The sequence below is a fragment of the Fusarium subglutinans genome (assembly GCF_013396075.1).
Source record: "Fusarium subglutinans strain NRRL 66333 chromosome Unknown NRRL66333_c0000108, whole genome shotgun sequence".
Classification (NCBI taxonomy): domain Eukaryota; kingdom Fungi; phylum Ascomycota; class Sordariomycetes; order Hypocreales; family Nectriaceae; genus Fusarium; species Fusarium subglutinans.
Window position 1 is genome coordinate 1 of NW_023502171.1, and position 20373 is coordinate 20373.

Below are 20373 nucleotides of genomic sequence, written 5' to 3' on the forward strand. Positions count from 1 at the left end.
AAAGTGGCCGGTTTCTGGGGGTGGCCGGTTTCCCCATATCCGACGTTAATGCAAAAAAACCTTGTCGAACACTGGCTGACCTGTGCTGGATATATTGCGCGTAATTCGTTTGGCAAATTATCCACTGTGAGTGGGTTTGGTGAGCACTCGTAAACCACCCGCGGAGACCCGGATGATCGACATCCGGTGAATGGAGCCAAACTACAGGGGTCAAGGTTTTAGCGTATCTCCAGCGGGAGGTTTCGTCAGATATCAGAAACCCCTGTCAATCACCAAGAAGAAAAAAAGGAGACTTGGAAGGCTCCGAATTTCCGAGGGTCTTGAAGATCTATCTTCGGCTTGGATAACCGAGGTACAATCCTCTTGTCAATGCTATAACTCATATCAATCTAGCACAGTCTGGACAGTGAAGGATACAGTCATCACTTGAATCAAGCTAACCCTAGTCTCCGAGTCCAGTGTAACTAAACTGGTGGCCGTTGAAGGATCCCATGTCTAACGGCAAAACACAATAGGAAGGAGACCGTTACAATAATGTTTTAAGCGATGGTGAAGCTTACTTGGGGGTAGCATGGGTCATCGTGACACAGATATAGGTGAGATATACTTCTGAACCTTGGTAATAGCCCGGAGGTTAGCAGGATCTCCATGTAACGCTTTATCATCCGCATGAACCCAATCTCAGGACGAGTTAAATCTCCGTTGAGCTATTGAAACGGGTTATAAAACTTCGGCATATTTCTGTTCGGGGTGATCGTTGCGTATTTCTCGACATAGCATTAAGATGTCTTGGCCATATTATGCACTTTTTTACCAGCTTCTAAATTCAATGCCACTGCAATATGTCTCATTTAAAACTCGCCATGTCACAAATCTAAAATATTATAGTTCTGCTGGCCCGTGTTGTTATACAAGGCTTCTTATACTGCCATGACTCGGTGCCCTCGTACGATATCGCCCCTTGGATTCAGAACTTCCCAATCTGCAACTAAAATTTAACCCACCACCGACTGCAAAGTTCCGGCTCCGCTCTCTTTTTCGGGTACCTTGATATAGAGCCTTAGGTTGCTGCGCCTTCAGAGAATCCTTCTAAGCAATTCCAATACCTGATCAGGCAGCGCTCTGTAGCTTTCCAATTCCCCCCGAAGGACAAGATCCTGTAGAGTTGCTTTCTTGTAGTCCTTGACTTGCCACAAATCATCGGGAAGCATCTTCATCATTTCGCCGGTTCCCCACATCTTGCGGCAATACGACGGGACAGCCAGATTACTCTCGTTGCTGATATGACCCTCGATTGTCTGGTTGATCTCATCTAGGCTTCGTGTAGAAATAGAAGGCTCTCTGCCGTTCTTCTCTTTCATAACCGCGGCTATCTCCATGCCTGTCGGTGCAAGCTCTGACAAAGTGAAGGTCCGGTTCTGGATAGTGTGAATGGGTCTGGTGGTGAATATGTTGACGTATGCAGCTGCTACGTAACGCATTGTACTACAAGGAATCAGTTTCACCATAACAAAAGCATTAGTAAAGTGATACGCACCACATAGTAACTCTTTCATTGGCAGAGTTGCCAGTATAGACCAATACGTTGTTTTGCAAGTCAATGCCCACCGCCCTAAAGTTTGCCAGAGTCAGTCACAGAAAAATCTCGACAGTAATATTTCGACGACTAACAGTGTGTTCAAGGTGAATTCAGCAGAGTTTCCCATGTGGACGACCGAGGTTGGAATTCCAGCATCCTTGGAAGCCTTTTCGACGTTTGCTTTTGCCTTCATACAGGGCATACGCATCCCCTGCTCACAATATCGCAGACAAAAGTCCGACGGGACGAAAAGCTTGACATTGGTCCAGGGGATGGCTTTCACAAAGCCATACTGTCTGTCGGTACCCTCGTCTCCAACAAGAGAACTGTCAAGTCTATTAGCCGTGATTTTAAAAGGCACAGATGTATAGTAAATGCGACTAACAGAACAATATCGATGTCTTGCAAGGCAGCAACCAAAGCGTCTTGGTCAAGAACGTCGACTTGGATCTTTTTCACGTGCTCAGGGAGATTGGAAGTATCCGAAGTAGAGCGATGTATGCAAAACAGTAATTGGCGCTCCTGAAGCAATCAGAGCAGGGACAACTCGGGAGGCAACGAAGCCGCGATGGCCATAGACAGCAATGCGGTTGAAAGACATGACTGGAAAGACGAGATATATCGGGGAACGCTAGTATAGTTCGATTTGTGTAAACGGTGGTGAGGATAGGAATGACTGGTTTGATCTTATATTAAGAAATCATGCTCCTAATGTCTGAATATATACCCTTCAGAAACTCCTGGCAGAAAACCTCTTGGCTCCAACTCTAAGAGACTAACAGTATCCCACTTTGAGTATCCCACTTTGTGAAAAGTTTGAGATCCCTAGTCCGCAATACAAACTCTGACCGCAGCTTATAGATCTGACTGCAATAAAGGGTTTCCGCAGTACTAACCTGAGGAGATTGAACAAGATCCGACAAAATCTGACTCAGAGGCTTTCGATCGTTGTCTTGTACGCGCATAGGAAGAGATCTACATAACAAAAGTTTCCTATCTGGGCCATTTCGCGAGGTTGTGGGGTCAGAACGACAACCTTGCCTTGTCTGCATTCACGGTATTACTAATATACATCACATTCCCCCAGCAAAATAAGTCGCAAGTTGGTTCTCAAATGGATATCCGCCGTGAACATAGCCCTGGCTACGCAAAACAGGGGTTATAAGTCTCATTTATATGAGTAGCAAGCCTACGATACAGTCAATTTAAAGTTTAGTGACGTGTGTTTTATCATGATGTAGCGATTGCAAAAAAAAGCTCTGTGCTAGAGGGAGTAACTGCCGGACGTTGTCAATGTATAGTATGCGGAAGATCCCCTGACGTACGTCACGAGCACATCAAACATGCCTTCTTACAAGGTACGATTCGCGACTGGCAACAAATACCAAAATGCCATTGACGCCCAAGATCCCTCGCCATCCCCTTCCTCAACCATCTCCACCACTTCTCCTCTCCGCAAAGGCCCCTAAAGCTCAGCGCACCAACAGCCACCATGGGTGCCTGGAATGCCGAGTCAAGCGTGTCAAATGTGATGAGGCCTTTCCCGTGTGTCGCCGGTGCCAACGTCGTGGCTCCGTCTGTATGGCCAGTACCCGCCCAGCGCAATGGCAGATCGAAATGCCCTGGCTATCCAACATGACTGTTTTCGATTCGTGGCCTGGTGATGGTCTTCCTAATAAGAGGTTGGTTCAACATTGGGTCGAGCAGGGTAGCCAAATGCTGTGCGTCGACCGCAACCATAATCCACTAGCCCTACCCCTTCTGCCATACTTGGGCACGGGCTGGTAGATTCCAAATTTGATGACAAGATTGAGCAAAGACTTCTAGTATGGTCATCGAACCGCGGGGGCAAGCATATCCAGAACCTCAGCAATGCCTATCGGAACCATGGGTTGCTGATGCTATACCAAACGCGCCGCCAAACACATCTCCAATCAGAAAAGCTCATGCCACTTTCACCGCCGACTGCTCAAAGTGAGCATGAATCCAATCAGAAACAAAGGGAGTGGCTACCGAATATCTTATTTCTTGCTCTAGAAGCGATAGAAAACCTGCTAGAGATCCCACTCACCAAGCCTTGCGCCAACTTCCAGTCTCTACCTCTGCTCAGTGCTGCAGCTGAGCTCACTTCCAATGAGAACGATTGGAGGAGTAAATCCATCTCGCAGTTCAGGATGCTGTACTCCATCAATCGGGTTCCAGTTCAAGTTTGGTCCATTCAGCTACTACAAGAGATCTGGGCCTTGAAAGATAGTGGTGGAAGCGTGTCTTGGTTGGAATTAAGTCTTGCAAAAGGTTGGAAGCTGCGCTTTTCTTAGCTTCCAGTCTATATTTATCACACCTGTCTTTGGTTAAAGTAGCGGGAGACTGAGCGGGGTTATGTTGCTTTATTCCGTCTTATGCAGACTTAAGACGGTGGTATTCGACCTGGCTACTCGGTAAGCTAGTAGTATAATTGCACTTGACTAATCTACTGTAAATATGCTATAATTAACCTATAGAAAAAGGAAGCCCTAAACTTACTACACGACCTCCATACCAAGATAGTCTCTCCATACTCTCAACTGCCTTGTTGCCCTTCCCCGGATCATAACTCACGCATCCCATTCCACAAATTGCCAACATCCGTAAACTCCACCTCCTGCAACATAGACCACCAATTCGGAAACGGATCCGGCACCGAAGCATTAACTGCCGCTCCCATATTACTAGCCACCTGAACTTGACTCGGCACAGCTTCTTCCTCACGCCTTGCCGAGTTTCGGTCTGCATGGCTGATCTGCTGCAAGTGCTGATCCGACCTATCAACAATTCGATATTCATGAATCGATTGGTGCAGGGTTTCGAAATCGGCTCTTGATCTTCCGCGGTAGCGTCCTGCGTCTTCGGTTGCTCTTTTGTACAAGAGTGAGGAGTTCTGAATCGTTTTGATCTATTTTGTTAGCTTTAGACTCATGGATGAGGGGAGTGAGACATACCCAGCCTCCTGCTAGTTCCCAAGCGTTCTGGAATTCTTCTAAATACTCTAGTCCCCAATTCATAAGCTGTTCGGCTTTGGAGCTTCGATTGAGATTCATCCTGGGAAATCGAAATACGTAGAGGTTGAGAAAGCATGCTGTGAAGGCACAGAAGCCAGAGAAGGGCGTGATTAGTGGAATCCCGCACTCAGATGCTTCTTGGAGGAGAGATGCGATCTGCTCGGCTGCATTGAAGAGCTCCCTTGCGCTTTGGTCCCACCAACCTGGCGGTGCCTCTGCTTCCAGAAGAGGAGGGTCTATTGGACCTCGAGGTGTCAAGTCGGCGGTCGGCAAGAAGGGGAAGTATTCTCTATGAAGCATGATCGTACTAAATGAAAGTTAACATAGTCTCCCACCAACTACCAATTTCTGGCTCTCACCTCAAGTAGTACAGCATGTTCAAGTAAATGAACGACTCCCCATGTCCCAGCGTCATATGCACCACAACACTATGCTGCGGATAGCAAAGCCTCTCATGCTGATTCTTCCTCCACTCTTCAAGTCTATTCCGACACTGAGACCAAGCGGACCCGGGAACCCACGGACAGTTCTCAGGCGCACACATACCCGGTGCACAGCGCCCGTTATTAAAGACAAATGACATTGCTTGAGCATAAATGTCAAAACCAGTCGCGATGGTCTCAAAGCTTTGTGCCAATCCAGATAAATCACCAGTGCAAATATGATCGAGCGAAGATGCGTCAAAACCGAATGCAAAGTCGGTGTAGTTCAGTGGACGAGGGACTTTGAGCTTGTGCATTTCGGACATTGGGAGCATACGCGGGTTGTAGGTTCCTGAATTGATGGTACAGTCCATTATGAAGCACGCCCAATATGTTCGAGCTTCTACTGCAATAGCCATAACGTCTGTGTCGTTGTTCTGAGACATGTCGAGGGGGTGAGGGCTGACACGAGAGCTATGAAGTGACTGCATGATGCGTATGGCAATTCCTTTTCGATTTCAGAACAGTCTTGTGAGTAGTAGTAGTATGAACTTACCGCAGTGCATCCAAGCTTTGTGATACTCTCTCACACCCCATTCATAAAGCGTCAAGATAAGCAACGCCTGGACAACTTGAACCTTTGGTGGTTGAAGAATAGCATCAGACAAAGTACTCCAGGCATACGAAGCATAGCACTCGCTACTCTTCAGGCTCCTCAACCAATCTCCCGTGACAATGGAGCATTGCTTCCTTGTGATAGCGAGTATCGTCGCTAGCAAAGCCTTGCTCTCCTTGGACCGAGCAGTTTGATACTCCTTGATGAAAGCAGATGCCTGCAGTATCCTCAGCTCAGGAAACTTGGCAGTGAAGATGTTCAGAGCCTTGAGAATAATCCCAATCGGTAAGCGGGCGAGATGCTCATCTACAGTCTCAGGCGTATGATATGAAGTTGTCTGTCTTGACGAGACAGGACTTGGTATAGGCTGAAAGCCCGCTGTGCTCGAAATCACCGATACATCATCCCTCGGCGTCAAACCCGCTTCGTTTTGCGCTCTCCTCACAGCTTTCTTGGCGGATCTGACAACCGGTCTTGTGATTTCGCAGCCCGACGTCCCGAGGCGTTGGCAGCGTTGGCAGGGTGCACTTCCGGTATGGACGCACTTGACCTTTGCTTTTCTTCACAGAGCTCAATTAGCCATGCAGTTCAAAGGTCGCAAGTAAAGGGACTACAGGGATCTTACCGGCAATGCTCGCAGGATAGACTGGATCGCATGGTTCTGGATATGGCGGGAATGGACGGGTTGTCGGCTTTGGAGAAGTGGAAGAGCGAATAAAATTGAGACTCCGGTTTTCGGATCTCGGGTTTGGGGGAGAAGCTTGTGGTGGAGATGACGATGACCGACTTCCGATCATGAAAAGGCTTAACCAAGACTGTAAAGAAGTATACTGAGTTTATCATAAGTTAACACATGTTAACATAAATTACTTTAATATACATACTCTAAGATGATACAAAGGTCTTTCATAACCAACCATAATAAAAGTCTCAACTCCCCGTCCTACCCTTCCCAACGCCAGCCCATTCATCTGAGCCCCTGATAAGGCAACCTAACGCTTCAGTAAGAGACAATACTGATGTTATCATTATAGCTAATTGTACTTTATAACATCTAAATATCACAGATTGGGCTACATATTTCTCTCAATAGTTAATTCCTCCTGCACCATCAAGATCTCCTTCACAAAACAAGTTCCGAGACTCTTACAAAAAGGACTCTTTACAGATCAGCCAGAGACACAAAGAATTGAATATAGACTCATCACACCGTCTCCTCAACTAAATCATGAAAGAAATCTTCTTGGATACTACAATTAACTCTCCAAGTTGCAGTCCACGCCCCAGCTCCACTCCGCAAGCCACCCGATGTCAATGTCAGATCAAGGGCGCGCCGATCATCGGCCAACCTAATCCTCACCTCTATAAGAAAATTCAATCCCGGAATATCAAAGCCCAAACAATTAGAATTATAGCAGCCATGAGCCAAACTTCAGTCGAGTTGCGTCAAGACCCCGGTCGTGAAGAGGGTTTTGCTTGTTCAGCTTTAGACCTCACGAGCACTCACGAGAATGAAGTTTCTTCTCTTCCGCCGGTAGATGGCGGGAAGGATGCGTGGTTGTTCTTGGCGGCTTCTTTTATGGTTGAGGCTCTTACATGGGGTAAGTCTCATCTGAACCTGCTGTAATCGTTCACTGACTGACTGTACAGGCTTCCCGTTCGCGTTTGGTGTGTTCCAGGATTACTACAGTACCAATGCCCCCTTCGAAGGCTCATCAGCCATCGCCGTCATCGGTACTTGTGCAATGGTATGCCCTATCACCTCCTGTCTATCACTCTCTGCTCACATCCACAGGGCATCATGTATCTCGGCCTCCCCTTCACAATGAGCCTTCAACGTCTCTACCCAAGACAAAGCCGCTGGTCTCCGATGATCGGCCTCTTCATAATGTGCATCGCCCTGGCTCTCAGCTCATTCTCCCAAAACACAACTCATCTCATCCTCACACAAGGCGTCCTTTACGCCATCGGCGGTTCCATCTCGTACTGTCCTTGTATCCTTTACATGGACGAATGGTTCGCCAAGCGTAAGGGTTTTGCGTTTGGGATCATGTGGTCTGGGACTGGCCTCGCGGGCTTCGCGCTGCCGCTTCTTTTTGAGAAGTTTCTGCATGAATACGGGTTTCGTACTACGTTGAGAATTTGGGCGGTTTCTTTGTTCTTGTTGACGTTGCCGTTGGCCTATTTTATCAAGCCGCGGTTGCCGTACTCTGCGACGAAGCATATTAACCCGTTGAAGTTGGGCTTTGCGTTGAGACGCAACTTTTTGCTTCATCAACTTGCTAACATTGCTCAAGCGCTGGGCTTCTTCTTGCCTGGGATTTATCTCCCGTCGTATGCCAGGACTGCCCTTGGAGCTGGATCCTTTGCGTCTGCTCTTACGGTCCTACTCGTCAATGTCGCTTCAGTCTTTGGCTGCGTCGCCATGGGAGCACTCACAGACCGACTTCACGTCACAGACTGCTTCATGATTTCAGCAGCCGGCACAACACTGAGCACATTTCTACTCTGGGGCTTCTCAACAAGCCTGCCCATCTTGTATGTGTTCTGCATCTTCTACGGCATCTTTGCGGGTTCGTACACATCAGCCTGGACGGGAATCATGCAAATGGTATCATCAACACCCTCCAACACCCGCACCAGCGGAACATCATTTGATCCCGCCATGGTACTAGGCGTCCTCTCGGCAGGACGAGGAATAGGAAACATAGCGTCCGGCCCGCTAAGTGGCGCGTTAATAAAGGGAATGCCATGGCAGGGCCAAGCCGCAGGTGGATACGGAACGGGCTATGGCACGCTGATTGTGTTTACCGGTGCCACGGCGATGGCCAGCGGCGCGACATTTCTCTTTAGAAGGGTTGGATGGATGTGAAACGCCAGATTTCAGGATCGTCGATCTATAGGCTCAAAAAGTACCAAGCCTGCACCACGCTGGAAATCTGATTCCTAAATGCCTGACTCGGCAGATGAAATAGCCCTCAACCTAAAATTGAAACCCTTGGGATTAAATGGGCACACGCCAATGACAGGGTCCAGCTGACACGCCTAGTCTGGCTTTGACACTAGAAAACGGGGTCGATGAAGTGTTTATGACACCATGCTTATGCGAGTCTTTCGGTGAGCCACTCGGCCGAAATGGGCTTCTAGACTGCGTTCTTTTCTGCTAGCCCAGGATGGGATCGTTGATGAGTACCTAGACAATTCGGTACTGACACATGTATATATCTAATCGCCCATGTCGTTTCTTTTTCAAACGTGGAGATGTTTCCTGTTTCCATATCCCTCTTCCGACCATCATCATCAAAATCTATACTCCGTAAATATGGCCCTTGAAGCAGATCACGCGACATCAATGGCCCGTGGCCAAGACTACAAGACCGAGAACGCGGCCCTCAAGTCAAAGATCAGCTCCTTGAAATGCGAAATTCAAGAGATACAGGCTCTACTTGATGACCATAAACATTGCAGCAAATATCCTGAAACTACTACGACAGCACTGGATTCGAAAGCAGAAGAAGCAGCACCCCTCAAGTGTCCGGCCTGAGAAAAGCAAAGTAATAATGAACGATACAGGGGATTCGAGATTGATGCTGACTGGGTGTCTCAGTTTGTGTTCCAGTGAAACGGCTGAACGGGTACGAAATATGGAGGTGTAGGCTGACGGGAGGGGCTGAGATCGGATCGGCGGGATTAATTTGGGGAGGGCTTTGATACCAAGGATTGGAAATTAGAATGACGACGGAATACCACGGATGGCATAGCGTAATGATGAGCATGATACATTTTTTTCTTTTCTTTTCTTTTCTTTCTCGTCTCCAAATATACCTCACACCTTTCTTTCCAATTCTTGTAATAAAGGTTACTATTGTCGCATGTCGTTCAGCTCAGGTTGCATATGATCCAAGTGACGGGGTACATATATGATCGCTCAGAGAGTTCAGCTACGTCGCACCCGATCTGGAGTACGTAATTTCTTGGCACGCGATAGAGTGCGAGAGTCTCTTGTCGATCGTCGATGCCTTATCCCGAGAACTGGTAAAATAAGCCGAGGCCTGGTGGAGATGGTAATATATTATCCATATTGGGTATCCGTAGGGTCATATCATATCATCCAGCCTTTGCAGATCAGCCCCAGATTAATCCAACGTCTTTCATATGCTACAGGGCAGAGATTATTTTTGAGTTTATCAATCGAGGGGACCAGAAAGTGACAGGTGATACTACTACAAGCTATGTGCATCATCACCATTCGCGATGGTACGATATGTGCTGTACGCGCCCGTTTGTTTGACGCGAATAACGCGGGTGTTTTGATCGACATAGTAGACTTAACTTTCTCACATGCCTATGCGTGGCGGTGTATAATTGGAAGTTTTGATCGTCGACAGGGTCTCGTGAACTTTATGTGATAGCTAAACGAGGTATTTACGAGCCACCCTTGATGAAGTGGCCGTGCTGTTCCCGGCAACTGCGGCCTCACTTTTGATTCCCCGTTCTTGGTGAGATGAAATATTTGAATTCCGAATACGTCAAACACACCTGCTACAGCATCACCGTGTCATCGGCATGAGGACTATCTTGGGGTTTCTGCGGGCATAGTCCCCGCATACCTCACGATTGTCTAGCCAATAGAAGTTTGAAGGGGTGTTCAAGATACAACAAGACTTGCATACATTATGTACGTACTAATCTTTTATAGTAGTCCGGCTCCAGTCTGCGTTTCCAGGTTGATATGGCTGGGAGGGCTAGGACGCATTTCCTACACCGTTTGGCTCAATCGGTAACTCAATGGTAGCCGATACTTTGAGCGTATTTCAAGAATTCTCTTCGGCCACCATTCTTGCAATATGGTTCTTCAAACTAGTAACGAGATCACTTCATTCTTAGCCACCTGGTCGGCCATGTTTACTCAGCTCTCTCACTGTCTGGTCGGTTTCTAACTCTAATGACAGTTGGATCTTGCGAAAGGCATCGCTTCAATACATGAAGTACGATTTCGTATCTCTGATGGTGTTGTTTAACTCCGCTCATATGAGACTGCCATGTCACATGGCCGGGAAAACAGACTGCGTGGCCTCTTCGACAATCACTACTTCACTATATCATCCCACTATATCAATTGTATCTCGTTTGAAAACCCATTGCGGAAGCGTTGCTGTGTGTGCGTGTAAGTTATGTGAGTCGGTTAAATAAGAACAGCCAGGCAAAGAAGCAAGGCTATTTATCATGTAACAGCCTCAGAACTATTATTTCCACTATCTGACTTGGATCATCGTCTATTGTGTGTATTTATCTCAGCTGGGTGTCATGTTTTCTTTTCACCATTCTGTTTACTGATTGATCAGCTCAGTCGTGATACAGTCATTGGCGTCTGAATGCACTGTACTCGACACTGTGTTTTGTAATCTTTTTTCACCATGAGTGCGCAACGGTGTAATACAGAGCCATTTCCCATCACTAAATATCATATAAACCATCGTAGCTAACCATGTTCTGGATGTCAGTATATTTTATAAAGTTCAATGTCTCCATCGTTGATGAATAATCCTCTCCAATCGATAAATGCCGAATGCGACCAGACCCGCTTGCGTCATCGCCACTCTCATCACTCACTAACAAGAAACACTCAACGCATCACTTCACTTCACTTCACTTCACCTCACTAACCTCCCCATTCATGCCCTCCTGCTCCTCCTCCTCCTCCTCCTCCTCCAAGAAATGCCACAGTCTCAAAACTCAATCGACCTCGAACTCAACCGCCTCAACTCCCCCTTCTCCGACTCCGACTCCGACTCCTCCGACCCGGATCTCCCGCTAACCATGGATCCCCCCACGCCTAAACCGCGCTGGCTCGATCCCCGACCATCCAGCATCTTCACACGCATCACAACCTCTCTCCAACCCTTCACCCAATACCTCAAACACATTCTCCGTCCGAGACTAACATGGCGATATGTCGCGTGTTCTGTCATCGGCGTTTACGTGCTCTACTGCTTTGTAACATGGCAGCCGTTCTTCTCGTCGCGATTACCGGCTTATTCGGGCCCGCATGACGTAGGGGCCGTTGATCTGGAGATTCCGCTGGAGAAACCGAAGCGCCTGTCTGAGACGCTACTTAAGAGTACGAAGAAGCCAGCGTTCGAAGTGGAGAGTGTGTTGTTTACGGTGTATTATCCTGCTGTTAAGGGCGCGAGGTCAAAGGGTGCGCTGCATCCTTGGGTGCCGAAACCGCTGAGTCTTACAGCGGAGGGATATGCGCGCGCAGCGGGAGTGAATAACTTCATCATCCGACCCATCTTCACATTTGCGCTATGGGTTCTCGTGGGCAGCATCAAGATCCCCGCCAAAGTCGACGTTCCACTGTTAGGATCTGACGGAGAAAAGTTTCCAGTCATGGTGTTTTCGCACGGGTCTGTGAGTTCGAGAACGGATTACACGCACTATCTCGGTGAACTCGCCAGTCGTGGCCACGTTATCGCTGCTCTTGAACATCGCGATGGGAGTTGTCCCGGTAGTATGGTCCAGATCAAGAATAAGAAGGACAGACCTGTGTTTCTCTTGAAGGAGAGCGACCTCATCTCAGAACCGCCCATGAACGATACGTTGCTCAAAAAAGAGCAGCTTGCGTTACGCACGGAGGAGATCATGCAGGCTATTCGAGTCCTGAAGGATGTCAACGACGGCAAGGGCAAGGATATCTTCGCCTCGAGCTCTCGAGGAGAAGGCAGCACATTGGATGGGTGGAAAGATCGGCTTGACTTTAAGCACCTCACCATCAACGGCCATTCCTACGGCGCAACAGGTGCTCTTCAAGCCCTCAAAACAGCAAACACCACCGCTGCAAATCCCGCCATTGGTGGCATCGCTCTCGACCCCGGTAAATCCAGCGGTCAACTCAACACCAACGTTCCCGTGCCTCTCCTCGTCGTGCACTCCAACTCCTGGTCCAAGTCACACAGCATCTTCTTCGGCCGTCCTCACTTCGACACAGTTCTCGACCTCGTCCGCAGCGTGCGCGACAAAGTCGGTTCAGCATGGTTTCTCACCAGCATTGGAACAGCGCATCCCAGTGTGACCGATGCACCCCTTCTACAGCCGTTGCTGCTCAACTTTGCGACTGGCGCTACGGCAGATGTGAAGAAGGCGTTGGGGGAGTATGTCAAAGTCACGATGGACTTCTTGGAATTTACAAAGACCAACAAGGAGAATGGGGTGCTGGATGAGGCGGTTACGCATGAGAAGTATGGGGAGTGGGTTAGTAAGGAGAGGGAGAAGACTTTTCCTAAGGAGTATGCCAAGTATTGGGAGGTTCATGTGTGTCCGCTCGATCAGGATAAGTAGATCCAATAGTAATAATACACGTTCTGTTTCATTCCCATCCAAGACTCACGTCAGATGCATTGGCGATACCTCAATTGACGGCGTGACGCAAGCATCCGTCCTCAGTTAGTGAGGTACTATTGTGGGATTTCGTTGCAATATCGCATCAATAAGCTTGCGTTTAAAGGCATGTCTTGATACGGAAAAAGAACCTGCGGTCAATGACTCCTCAGCTAAGATATATACAAGAGTATTAATGACCTGCTGCAGCATAACTGTCCACTCCTTCACTAAACATTACTCTTCTCGTACCGGGTTACTTCAACGACTCACACATATGGCATTTAAAGAAACGCCGCTGGTGAACTTCCAAATCCACTACTTCTACCATCTCCTTGGTTCCGCCGGCTACTCAAAAACAGGTCTACCATCGTCTTACTACCCATCGCTTGAGCATCAGACTCTCGATCCCTCATTTTGTCTCCTGGCTGTCTCTCTTCTCTCTGAGATCTGATCGGATACTTCAGGCCAAAGCCTCCTCGAAGAGCAGGTGATCCGGTTCTAGGAGGTTGGGTACGAACCCCAGGGCTTGACTTGGTTGGTGAACCTTGCCAACCAGTGACGCGTGTCCGGGACCGTCTCTTATTGATGGATTCCTCCGGTGTCGAACTGAGACGTCCTATTGTATTTAGTGATCGCATACGCGGCATCTCCTTCACCAAACCTGTGTCTGGATTGTATCCTCTCGAGCCGACACTTGGAAGAGATGGCACCGCTCGCAACGTGCTCCTGGGCGGTATAGATGGGGGCCGTTCCTTGGTGTAAGTATTGGCTTTGGAACTCGGTGCTGTATTCTCGTCGTATCCTATCAGGACTTGACGCGTTGATCTTGTCGGACTGCCTCCACCTTGAAAGGGTTGCGCATTGGCCTTGACGTTGCTCAGAGGGCTGCGATTCGTTACCCCATCCTTCGTAGGTGTGAAATGCTCAGGTGTTGAACCTATAGAAGCGTTTTCTCTAACATGGCCCAGTGTTGGAAATACGTCGCTCCATTTCTCTCGCTTGGTTGGTGTCAGAGGTGCTTCGAGCTGCGACACTTTTGAGCTAAGCCAGGTCTTCCATTCTACAGAACTCGCTGTGGATGTATCTCGTTGGTGTTGGCGGTACGACAGTCGGGCCGGAATCTCTGGTGGTGGTACGGGATCATTGTAGATACAGGTCTCATTCTGTGTCGCGGTGTTCTCCGAAGCTGCATGCACCAGGTTTGCATCATCGCCCGCACAAGAGTAAACACTTTCCGCATCTCCCACCTGCAAGTCCTTCCCGGAAGACGGGCTGCTGTCCTGACGGGTTGGAAGGCACAAGGTCGATAGCGAATGTAGATACCGTGATCCCTGAAAAGCGTCTTGTTCGTCTTCAGAGTTCATTTGACTTGCTCTGAGAGCGCGGCGATAAGGACTTGGGGAACGGAACGATTGACAAGAAGGACTTGCGAAAAATGCAGAGCTCCTCTGCGTGATCGTCCTTTGTGGTTCCATGCCCTGGAGTAGAACACTAGTATGCTCGCTTTCGGAGTGAGTCCTATCGTCGCTCCAATCTAATGCAGCCATGTGTTCGGCTGTAGATGTGTGGTCGGCTTGGGACTGGTGCTTGTTCTCGTGCTCGGGGACCTCGGTGGCTGAGCTTGAACTTCGAGAGGAATGGTCTCTATTATCCGTGAAAATGTTATCATCAGGCCGAACGCACCGAATTGTGGAGCAATCCCATTGTCTGTTGATGGATTGACCGTCGCTGTCTCTAGTGTTCGTTCCTCTGGACTTGACCGAGCCCGGTTGAGACTGCGAGACCCTATCCGTCGGCTCCTTGCGTGCGAGTCGCTCCATAAGAGCTGAGTAGACACGTTCGCTGTCAACCGACATGTCTGCAATCATGTCTCTAGTTTGCTGCTCCAGATATTCAATCGATCGAGCTGACGAAGGAATATGCGTGCCGTTCTCTTTAATCACAGAGAGGCGCTGCCTCTCCCAGTCTCCAAAAGTCCCATGGCTTGTCACTGTATTTGTCATCGAGTTCGTCCAGCTGGTGACACGAGACTTGTCATCAGGAATATGCTGGTCGCCATCTCCAAAGCTTTCAACGCTACCCTTGCGAGACCTGAGCTGCTGGTTGGACGGTACGTCGTGGAGAGAAGGCACATGCGATGTAACCTGAAACATAGAGGCTTCTTCGGTCGACTCGACATCCCCAATCTGCAAGCAACTCTCTGCATCTGAATCCTTCTCCACCGCGACTTGTTCGTGTTCATGCTGGTCTGAGTCCTCGGAACTCTTTCCTCTGCCAAACAGCCCTCGCAGTCGTGATCTGAGCCCATGAGATACCTTGCGCGCCGTTTTTCGGATGCCTCTCTGCTTTGAAGCGGAGATCGTAGAAAGGGCCGAGACTGTCGTGTTGTTGCTGGTATCGCGCATCGACTTTCGGAAGGGAGAGCCCTCGCTTTGTGTGTGCTTTGGACGTAGCAAAGAAGACGATTGAGCCTTTTTCGCATCTTGTTCTTGTATCTGTCGAAACCTCTCTCTAGCAAGTTGAACTGCTAGATCATGATCCTCAGCACGACTACTTGAGCGTGATGCCGCCAGCCGTCGCCGTGTTTTGAGGAAGCTCATTGATGTAGAAGCTCTGAGACTGGCATTGGGGGCCATTGCAGCCTTTAGCTGTTCGTTTTCGCTATTCGTAAGCAGGCGTTGAGGAACTGTAGGTGGCTGGCGAGTCCTTGCAGACCAGGTCTTGCTACAAATTGTCCCTGTCTCTGCATGCGAGGAAGTCACCATTGACCGGGACTTCCTAACCTTTTTGTAGGATGTAGCCATCGAAGCAGCATCTTCTTCTGGGTGGTAACACGAGTCGGGTGGCTGCAGCGTCTCTAGGTAACGCCGGGTAAGGGAGAACTTATCTGGTCGTTCGTTATGGAACGACAGCGTGGATGAGGGTCTGGCGTTTGCATTCCCGAAAGCATGGATCGCGGAAGTTGCTTTTGTCGGAGAATCTCTTCCACCATTCGCTCTGGATGCAAAATTTCTGCGTGGGTGAGCTAACGGCCCGGTAAAGCGAACGCTTTTCTGTCGAGCAATGTTTGAACTGCCATGACCGCTCAGAGCACTGTCAGTCCGCTCCAGACTGTGTCTGATGACGCTGCCAGTGCCATCACTCCTATCGGGGTAGAAGCTCGCAGGGTCCCGTGGGAGTAGCATTCCCTCGCTACTGTCTCTATCTTGAGCTCGCTGATACGAAATTACAGCAGCAATGTTGGCATCTCGTTCAGCCCTGGCAGGGTTGATGGATTCAAGATCGCGGATGGGACTGCGGGCGACAGAGTTGGTCGATTTGCTTCGACTCAATGGGCGGCGATTCTTCTTTCGAGAACTGTTGCGTCGCAGCATTTCTCATAAATGTTCGGATTTGCAACTGCAAATAAAAGTTGGGTATAAATGAAGGCTGATCGTAGACTCGAAAACAACAATATGAAGAATAGAGTGATGCCTTGTTGGTGATGGCACCAAATGAGTTGAACGAAAGGCAGGCATGGCAAGAATGACTCAACACACTTGAGATAAATATGAGGAAGGAACGGGAGCGCTGTTGAATCGTTCCAAGATAGAAGGAACTATTCGCAGGTAAGCAACAGCGAAAGAACGTACCTCCGGCATAAGCGCCTCCACCAAGGCACCTACCCTCAGGTGCCCCGTCAGATAGAAACACAACATTCACATGAACATCACAGCACAGAAACCAGACATCACGATGGATAAGATTGATCTTGTAATAAGGAAATGTATTGTAATAAGCAAGCCTAAATCTAGCCTGCCCCATGGACTAACCCATGCATTCAAGCGCACAATGTGATGACAACTGGTCATCAAGAAGAGCAAGCGCCCCTATCAATGTCATGTAACCCAAACCAAAAAGACCCGTAACAATCCGTAATCCCAACATAATGTGTACCCAATGCACCCAGTGATAAGATTATAGATCTTACAGGTTGAGCTCCTTGAGGAACTCCTCAAGCTCCTCATCGACGAGCTCGTGGATCTTCTTGGAGAACTTCTCGGCCTTGGAGCCAAGATCCTTGGCACCGGTGGTCAGCTTGCCAGAGACGAGGTTGACCTCCTGCTCGACAGCGTGCTTAATCTCCTCGACGCGAGAAGAGGGAGCAGCCTTGACCTTGTAGCTACCAGCCTCGACAATCTTCTTGTAGTCGCTGCAGCCACCACCGTTCCAGGCGAGCAGGTTGGGGGTGTCGGAGGGAATGTCGGAGAGAGCATCCTCAGTGGCGACGGAGATAAGGTTCTCCTTGAGCTTCTTGGGGGTGATGGAAGCAAGGGCGTACTCAGAGTCCTCAGCGGGCTGAAGAGAGAGGTAGTAGGCGAGGAGACCAGCAATGTGGGGAGAGGCCATGGAGGTACCAGAGATGGTGTTGACGGCGTACTTGTTGCCGATCCAAGTGGACATAATGTTCAAACCAGGGGCGAAGATGTCAGTGCACTTTCCGTAGTTGGAGAAGTAGGCACGGCTGTCATCAAGAGCCGAGGCACCGACAGTGACGGGCTCAGAGGCGGCAGCGGGAGAGTAGTTGCAGGCGTCAGCGTTGTCGTTGCCAGCGGCGACAGCAAAGTGAACACCAGTGCGGACAGCGGCGTTGACGGCAGCATCAAGAGCCTGGGTCTTACCACCACCAAGAGACATGTTGGCGACGGAGCCCTTGAAGCCCTTGCGCTTGCCGTCCTTGGCCTTCTTCTTCTGCTCGAGATGGCTGGTGGCAGCGAACTCGACACCCTTGACAACGTCGGACATGGATCCGGAGCCGTTAGATCGGAGGACCTTGACGGCATAGACGTTGGCCTTCTTGGCAACACCGTACTTCTTACCGGCGACAGTGCCGGAGCAGTGAGTACCGTGACCGTTGCCGTCCTCATCGGCATCGCCAGAGGGAATGGTGGCACCCCAGTGGGCACGGCCCTCGAAGTCGACGTGCTCAACGTTGGTACCAGTGTCAACAATGTAGGCATCGACACCCTCACCACCATCGCTGGAGTAGAGGTACTTGTTGAAGGTACCGAGGTTGAGGGTGTTGCGGTGGGAGATACGGGCAAGACCCCAAGGAGCCTGTCGCTCGGTCTCGCCGTCGCACTTGTCCTCAGTGACCATGTTCTGGGAAACAGGGACCATGGTGTGGACAAGAGTGTCTCGCTCAATGAACTCGACCTGGTTATTGTTAGCTGCTGATGATCATGAGGCATAATCGGTGGTACTTACGTCAGGGTGGTTTCGGACCTTCTCGATCATGGACTCGTCAAAGTGGCCGGCATAGCCCTTGAAGGCACCACCGATGTCAAAGGTGTGCTTCAAGCCAGAGAAGGTCTTGTCTGTGAAAGGGATGGAGCGCTTTCGCAGCTCGAGGCGCTCAGTCTCGCCCTGCTTGTGTGTGTCCTGAACCCACATGTGATGGTCGCTGGCAGCGGCATGATCAACATGGTCCTTGAACTTGATGATGTACGAGTCTGGGATGGTCTCGGCATCGATGGAGCTGAGGATGGGAGCGGCCCTGTCGTGGACGGTGCCGACGCTGAAGGAGGCAGCGCTGGCGACAGCCGCCATAGAGAGAGTAAGAGCGGACTTCATGGTGACGAAAGGCGCAATGACGAAGCTGAAGCAACGAAGCTTGTGTTTGGTCTACCTGCGACTCAAAGACAGAAAACAAATGGACAAATTGATGTCCTCGACCGTCTGAATAGATGGAATCAGACGAGATCGATACTTCAAAGGATGGGGAGAGAGATGATGGATATGGATGAGATGATGAAAGGAAGAAGAAGCGATGGCGGCAGCACCTGGGGTAGATAAGCAAAGCACGAGCAGCGTGCGACAGCTCCAGTGTTGCCTCAGCGGGCCTGGGGGACCCGGCAGGAGGGTGTGACGCATCCATCTCTAGGACGGCGATAACACAGTGGCTGAGGACCGAATATGGTTTAGCGCATGTGCTAGAGGACCAATGGCCGTCACCGAGGCAATGCGATAACGGCACCTGTTTGAGCCAGGTACCTCTTAGCTCTCATGACGGACAGTGTGAGAGTTTGGCCATGCACTGAGTCCAGAAGGCCGAGGCGGGCTACAATTCAGCCGTCTTGACCCGAGGAATGGTCATGATGAAGATGAGGACCCTGTTATGGGTGTTTTTACTGAGTGTCAAGGAGATACAGTAATTATGCGAGTACCTATTCACCGCTTCTGATCGTTTGAGAGTCAACTGATGGCGAGTGATTGCCTCATGTTGACGAAGGTTGACAACCCGGTCGTGTTTGTCCGCCTCGTTTCGAGTCATGGTTCATGGATAGGCTCTCGGTAGCGGGAGCGAACACGACTTCACTGTACTGAAAGTTGAGAGCAAGATTTACTTCTCATGCAAGTTTATTCGTTGGCGATTCAAACTCTTGAGCAAACTTCATAAGTAATAATGTGACCCTTCCATCATATTCCCGGCGTATCCTCATCTCAACGGAGTATTCGCTCCTCAAGGCTGATGATCCATTACAGTTACTCAGCCATAAACAGATACAGTTCATCATGGATACGCAAGCTTCTTCACACTGTGCCTCCTCAGGCAGATCAAAGTATCCTGCTCGCGCCAAAACCAAGATCCACCCAGACAGGGTGAGCTTCAACAAGTCAGGTACCTTCCAGTTTGCGGTGTTTGCAGCCAAAAACATGCGTCTCTCTACCCAGTGCTAAAACGTAGAATGCGGGGAGCGCCTTGGCTCCGATTGGCCCCCACTGACCTAATCCGCCTGATCCATCGAGTCAGACGACGTCCCTGGCACGTGCCCAGTGTCTGAGTGTAGCATGCCCATGTCTCAATTCGACTCTCAAGCGCTGTTCGCTCCAAGCCAACGCCAGCAGCGCCTCACCATCCCAGTCCGTTCCCAGGGTTGAAAGTGACCTTTTGTCTTGGGGAGATTCGATTCCTTGGAAAGTCAACACGGCAGAGCCGACGTCATGATTCACTATGCGAAATTGATAAGCTATTTCATGGTATTCATTGATCATCTCACCAGGCACCCAGAACATCCGGGCTTAACATTGGCCGGTGCTTTGCTCTCTGTCAATGCACGCCAGGCACCTTGAGGTCCAAGCTCGGGTGAGGTACATACGCATGCGTAGCGCGTCTGCATCTGGTACATAGCTCTCGGAGAGCTCTCCACTCTCAAGTTCGGCAGCGATTTGTTATCTCTCCGGCTCAGATAACGCCATTAAGCAGCACTTGTAGCTCATTCTAGGCGTCGGACGACCGAGCTGCTCAACAAATTGTCTGTTTATCAACTGTTATCCAGTAGATAAGCTGGTTCC

General features: G+C 49.6%; 7 protein-coding genes across 7 annotated transcripts; 3 read left to right on the top strand and 4 right to left on the bottom strand.

Annotated features, from left to right (window-relative positions):
• Positions 1 to 1076: 1076 nt before the first annotated feature.
• On the bottom strand, positions 1077 to 2180 carry FSUBG_8084 (uncharacterized protein; the record flags this gene model as incomplete). Its single annotated transcript, XM_036686456.1, has 5 exons — positions 1077 to 1485; positions 1538 to 1612; positions 1672 to 1905; positions 1965 to 2029; positions 2088 to 2180. The coding sequence occupies 5 exons, from the start codon at positions 2178 to 2180 to the stop codon at positions 1077 to 1079; spliced, it is 876 nt and encodes a 291-aa protein (XP_036536353.1).
• A 788-nt stretch (positions 2181 to 2968) lies between these two features.
• FSUBG_8085 (C6 zinc finger domain protein) lies at positions 2969 to 3897 on the top strand (the record flags this gene model as incomplete). Its single annotated transcript, XM_036686457.1, has 2 exons — positions 2969 to 3261; positions 3330 to 3897. 2 exons carry the CDS (start codon positions 2969 to 2971, stop codon positions 3895 to 3897), a joined length of 861 nt encoding a protein of 286 aa, XP_036536354.1.
• Positions 3898 to 4398: 501 nt separating this feature from the next.
• On the bottom strand, positions 4399 to 6312 carry FSUBG_8086 (transcriptional regulatory; the record flags this gene model as incomplete). Its single annotated transcript, XM_036686458.1, has 4 exons — positions 4399 to 4924; positions 4977 to 5547; positions 5596 to 6128; positions 6281 to 6312. 4 exons carry the CDS (start codon positions 6310 to 6312, stop codon positions 4399 to 4401), a joined length of 1662 nt encoding a protein of 553 aa, XP_036536355.1.
• Positions 6313 to 7075: 763 nt separating this feature from the next.
• Positions 7076 to 8527, top strand: FSUBG_8087 (monocarboxylate transporter 2; the record flags this gene model as incomplete). Its single annotated transcript, XM_036686459.1, has 3 exons — positions 7076 to 7256; positions 7306 to 7403; positions 7451 to 8527. The coding sequence occupies 3 exons, from the start codon at positions 7076 to 7078 to the stop codon at positions 8525 to 8527; spliced, it is 1356 nt and encodes a 451-aa protein (XP_036536356.1).
• Positions 8528 to 11373: 2846 nt separating this feature from the next.
• Positions 11374 to 12996, top strand: FSUBG_8088 (acetylhydrolase; the record flags this gene model as incomplete). The annotated part of the gene is made up of 1 exon (XM_036686460.1): positions 11374 to 12996. One exon carries the CDS (start codon positions 11374 to 11376, stop codon positions 12994 to 12996), a length of 1623 nt encoding a protein of 540 aa, XP_036536357.1.
• A 323-nt stretch (positions 12997 to 13319) lies between these two features.
• FSUBG_8089 (uncharacterized protein) lies at positions 13320 to 16412 on the bottom strand (the record flags this gene model as incomplete). Its single annotated transcript, XM_036686461.1, has 1 exon — positions 13320 to 16412. One exon carries the CDS (start codon positions 16410 to 16412, stop codon positions 13320 to 13322), a length of 3093 nt encoding a protein of 1030 aa, XP_036536358.1.
• Positions 16413 to 17004: 592 nt separating this feature from the next.
• On the bottom strand, positions 17005 to 18651 carry FSUBG_8090 (subtilisin-like serine protease; the record flags this gene model as incomplete). Its single annotated transcript, XM_036686463.1, has 2 exons — positions 17005 to 18234; positions 18286 to 18651. 2 exons carry the CDS (start codon positions 18649 to 18651, stop codon positions 17005 to 17007), a joined length of 1596 nt encoding a protein of 531 aa, XP_036536359.1.
• Between the last annotated feature and the right edge of the window lie 1722 nt (positions 18652 to 20373).